At 35.8% G+C, this 3,618-nt stretch overlaps 1 protein-coding gene across 1 annotated transcript in view; it reads left to right on the top strand.

Annotated features, from left to right (window-relative positions):
* Positions 1 to 99: 99 nt before the first annotated feature.
* The window catches only part of LOC125859500 (histone deacetylase 14, chloroplastic-like), a 23,299-nt gene continuing 19,780 nt past the window's right edge, over positions 100 to 3,618 (top strand). Inside the window, exons 1-4 of the mRNA XM_049539275.1 lie at positions 100 to 112; positions 508 to 755; positions 3,230 to 3,259; positions 3,462 to 3,536. Of these exons, the coding sequence (XP_049395232.1) occupies positions 100 to 112; positions 508 to 755; positions 3,230 to 3,259; positions 3,462 to 3,536 (366 nt within the window). The remainder of the gene's footprint in view (positions 113 to 507; positions 756 to 3,229; positions 3,260 to 3,461; positions 3,537 to 3,618) is intronic.

Here is a 3,618-nt window from a genome sequence, read left to right as displayed (position 1 = left end):
GCTTGCAGTCGTGAAAAGATAACTCTAACTTGAAGCCAATATTCTTTCAAAATGCTTCAAGATTAAGTAGAACAAGTTTACAATTTGATTATTAAGATAATGGAAACACCAAGTATTTACAAGTATGTTACATTAGTTTCATGAAGTTGGAGGTTGAGTGAACTTTGAATCATGAAAGTGACCTATTATTGAGGTTGCTTTTTAGGTCTCTTTTTCTGGAAAAAAGACCTCATGAGGTCTCTTTTTACTGTTTTTTTAGTAGTGTAATTAATGAACCAAACTTTTATTTGATTCGAAAACTATCATTTGATTATGTTTTCTTGGATAGGCCTGGTTGTAGGTGAGAGTATTTCTCATTGAAAATGCACAGTTTCTGTTGGAATACTCCTACTGTATAAGATCATCATGTCAAATCTTGTTGTTGCAGAGTTGTTTTGTTTGTTCTTTCAAAATGGTCTGCTGTTCTCTTCAATGGATATACATAATTATTTCAATTCCTTTTGGCAGGTAACTTGTTGTTCTATGTTAGACATCACGTTTACTCTCATAAGAAATATTCCAAAAATGGAATTACCATTAAGTATAGAGATCTCCTGAAGCACATCAGACCAGAAAAGGGATATTCTTCAACGAGTGTTCGAGGCACCATTTATTGTTCAAATCAGAAGGAAAGAAATGTTGGCTTGCCTTCTGATCATATCACAGTTGGTGCAAAAGTGATATATGCTGCTGCTCCTGCAATGGGTCATAATCAGGTAAAGTAAATCTACTTACCATATGCATTGTCAAGCTAGCTTTGTGATTCCAGGGAACCATTTACTTCATTCTTCTCCTAAAACTGTTGTGGACCCAGTTCATGAGGAGAAACTTTTATCTCTCTTTTTTGATGCCCACCATGAGAGTTAAACTAAAGCTATATATGGTGCTACGGTTTTGATCAAGTGTTTACCTTGCAACCGCTTATGACTTGAGGAGGAATCTACCCAAACTCTAATATCAGAGTTGCAACTAGAAATTTTCTCTTCTTTTACGGCCTAATGTTTTTTTTTTTGTAGAAGAATCTCCTCAGGGGGTTCGAATTGTTTCAAGTGTCTTGATCAATTTAAATGGCAGTGAAATCTGAAACATAGAACTGTTATATGTCATAAACCTCAAAATATGCTGTCATCAAGTTCATTACAACCTCTATGAACTTCCTATCCAGTTTTGGCTGCCCAAAGGGAGTAGCAATATTTTTTTTTTGCCCATTTAATTGCAAAGATTAGCAAATTACTGCCTTTACGGTTGTTCTTTCTCTATATTCTCACTGTGTCTTTTTCCCACAGTTGTCTTATTGGTTTTCCTACTAAGATATTATTTTGAGAATTAGGTAGATAATGTTAATATATGTTCCTTAAGAGAAAGTTGTGCTTATTCTGTTCCATGTAGTTGCACGTCATTCTGTCGCCTGCATGTGCGAAAAGTAGATATTATTTCCAAGGTTCACTTATCTGCAATTGAACAAAGTTCTTGTAAGAAATGCCTAGATTTTTGTTCTTTGCAAGGTACCATTTATTCTCTATCAGATGTCCAGAACTCATGTATGCTAAAGTTCTGAATCTCAATTCCAGTGACATTTTAGTTAAATGTCCTACAATAGGATCCTTCTCTTTCCAGGTATCATTCCTCCTTCAACATGAAACCTATTTAAATTGAGGGCATGTGCCACTTTTCGGCTGGTTGGAGATTGACAGGTTTTTATTATTAATTTGTCTATGCCTTTCCCTTTCAAAACACATCGTAGACATCAAAGGCGCGCTTTAAGCGCGCTTAAGCCCTAAAACGAGGCTCAAAACGTGTTGAGAGCTTCGCCTCGCTTTATGTGTGCTTCAGTGTTGTCATCAAGGTTCTAAGACAAACATTTCCTTGCCAATGAGCCTCTTATGAAGAAGTGACACTAAATAATTGATATTTCACTTTATCATAATATTTTTTCAATTTCTTTGGTCATATATTTGTCATTCATATTTATAATTATTAGTCTTGGCTAAACATATATATTTGTATTCTTTTCTCCCTTTGCGCCTTTTTTCATTAAAGCCCACGCTTTATTTGCGCTTTGCGCTTAAAGCCCCCACGGACCTTAGAGCTCTTTTGCGCTTTTCGCTTTTGATAACACTGGTAGACATCTAAATCTTATTGGATCAGTNGCCCACGCTTTATTTGCGCTTTGCGCTTAAAGCCCCCACGGACCTTAGAGCTTTTTTGCGCTTTTCGCTTTTGATAACACTGATAGAGATCTAAATCTTATTGGATCAGTCCATACAATACTTGTGCTAAATCCTAAATTCAAGACACGTTGGATCAAGTCAACATTTTCGGTCAATAAGTTCCAAATTAATCATTTAATTCAAAATTATATGACTTAAGTGAAATCCAATGTCACCACCCAAATCTGAAGGGCCGTGACCGCCACTTAGTGAGCATATACCCCACCAAGCAAACCAACTCTCTTAATTATCATTAGGTAAGCAGCCAGAGGAAATGTTCTATTGCTCAATGTTCAAAGAATCCAACTTCAAGAATTTTAGTTTCAGGAACTCCGTCTCTCATGCCCCATTGCGCACTGTGATCTGTCTGTCTAAGTTTTCTTCCCCTGGATATGGGTGTTAAATTTGGTGTTAAATTTAATTTGGTTTGAGTTGGTTTTTCTGTTTATCTTGAGACTTGAGTACCTCTATTTGTAATGCTGAGCAGCTATGCACGACCAAATAGTTAAAGTTAACATAACGAGACCGGAATGTAGAAGTCGAAAGCTTGATAGTTTTATCTTCTGTTTTAGGGAATACAAAATGTTCTCCAATTTTCTTACCTTTTGTTCCAATTCTATTGGATGTCCCTGTAGGAACTCTTACCTTTATTGCTTGATGTTTCTCTAACAGTAGTTTTGCAGCTTTTCTGAGGCATTCTCTCTTTTCCTAGCATGTCTGTCGTGTGGTTACATTGGACTGACAAATTGTGCCACTGCCATTTCTTGTTCTGTGAGATGCTACCTGAATCATCTGAATATATTTACTTTGATTCTATTTAAGTGTGATAGTTTGTTGCTTAATATTTTTGTTTAGACTAGATTTCACTTGCAAAATATCTTTGGGTAGAAATGCGCCATTCTATCTTAAACTTTTCACTCCTATGACCTTGCCCCTTAATTTTGCTGGCTAAAGTAGTTGATATACATCTGAGTTTTCAGGTTCCTACAGTGCAAGGATCCTTAATCAAAGTACTTAGTTGGATGTCATAGAACAACTCCTTTTATTTCTACTGATTTTTGTTAATATTCTGTTGCATGATTTCCTTAGGGTAAGAACTGCGTAAACTTCACCATCCTAACATTTAGCTTAAATCTTTTGTTGATTCTCTTTACTAGGTCTTTGTTTTGGGGAATATCTATTTCTTGGAATTCAGTCACTAAAAATTTTCAGGAATCACATCCAGAATGCAACTCTAGAGTTCCTGCAATTTTGACAGCTTTGGAAAAGATGAAACTGACTTCAAAGGTATGCCACAAACACAGCACAATTATTTGTCAATGCTGATTCTTGTGTTTATTGTTTTCACCAGTGATGATAAAAGACAAAC

The sequence above is a fragment of the Solanum stenotomum genome, chromosome 1 (genome assembly GCF_019186545.1).
Source record: "Solanum stenotomum isolate F172 chromosome 1, ASM1918654v1, whole genome shotgun sequence".
NCBI lineage: Eukaryota > Viridiplantae > Streptophyta > Magnoliopsida > Solanales > Solanaceae > Solanum > Solanum stenotomum.
The sequence above is the reverse complement of the archived record's forward strand: the minus strand, read 5'-3'. Positions and strand labels throughout refer to the sequence as shown.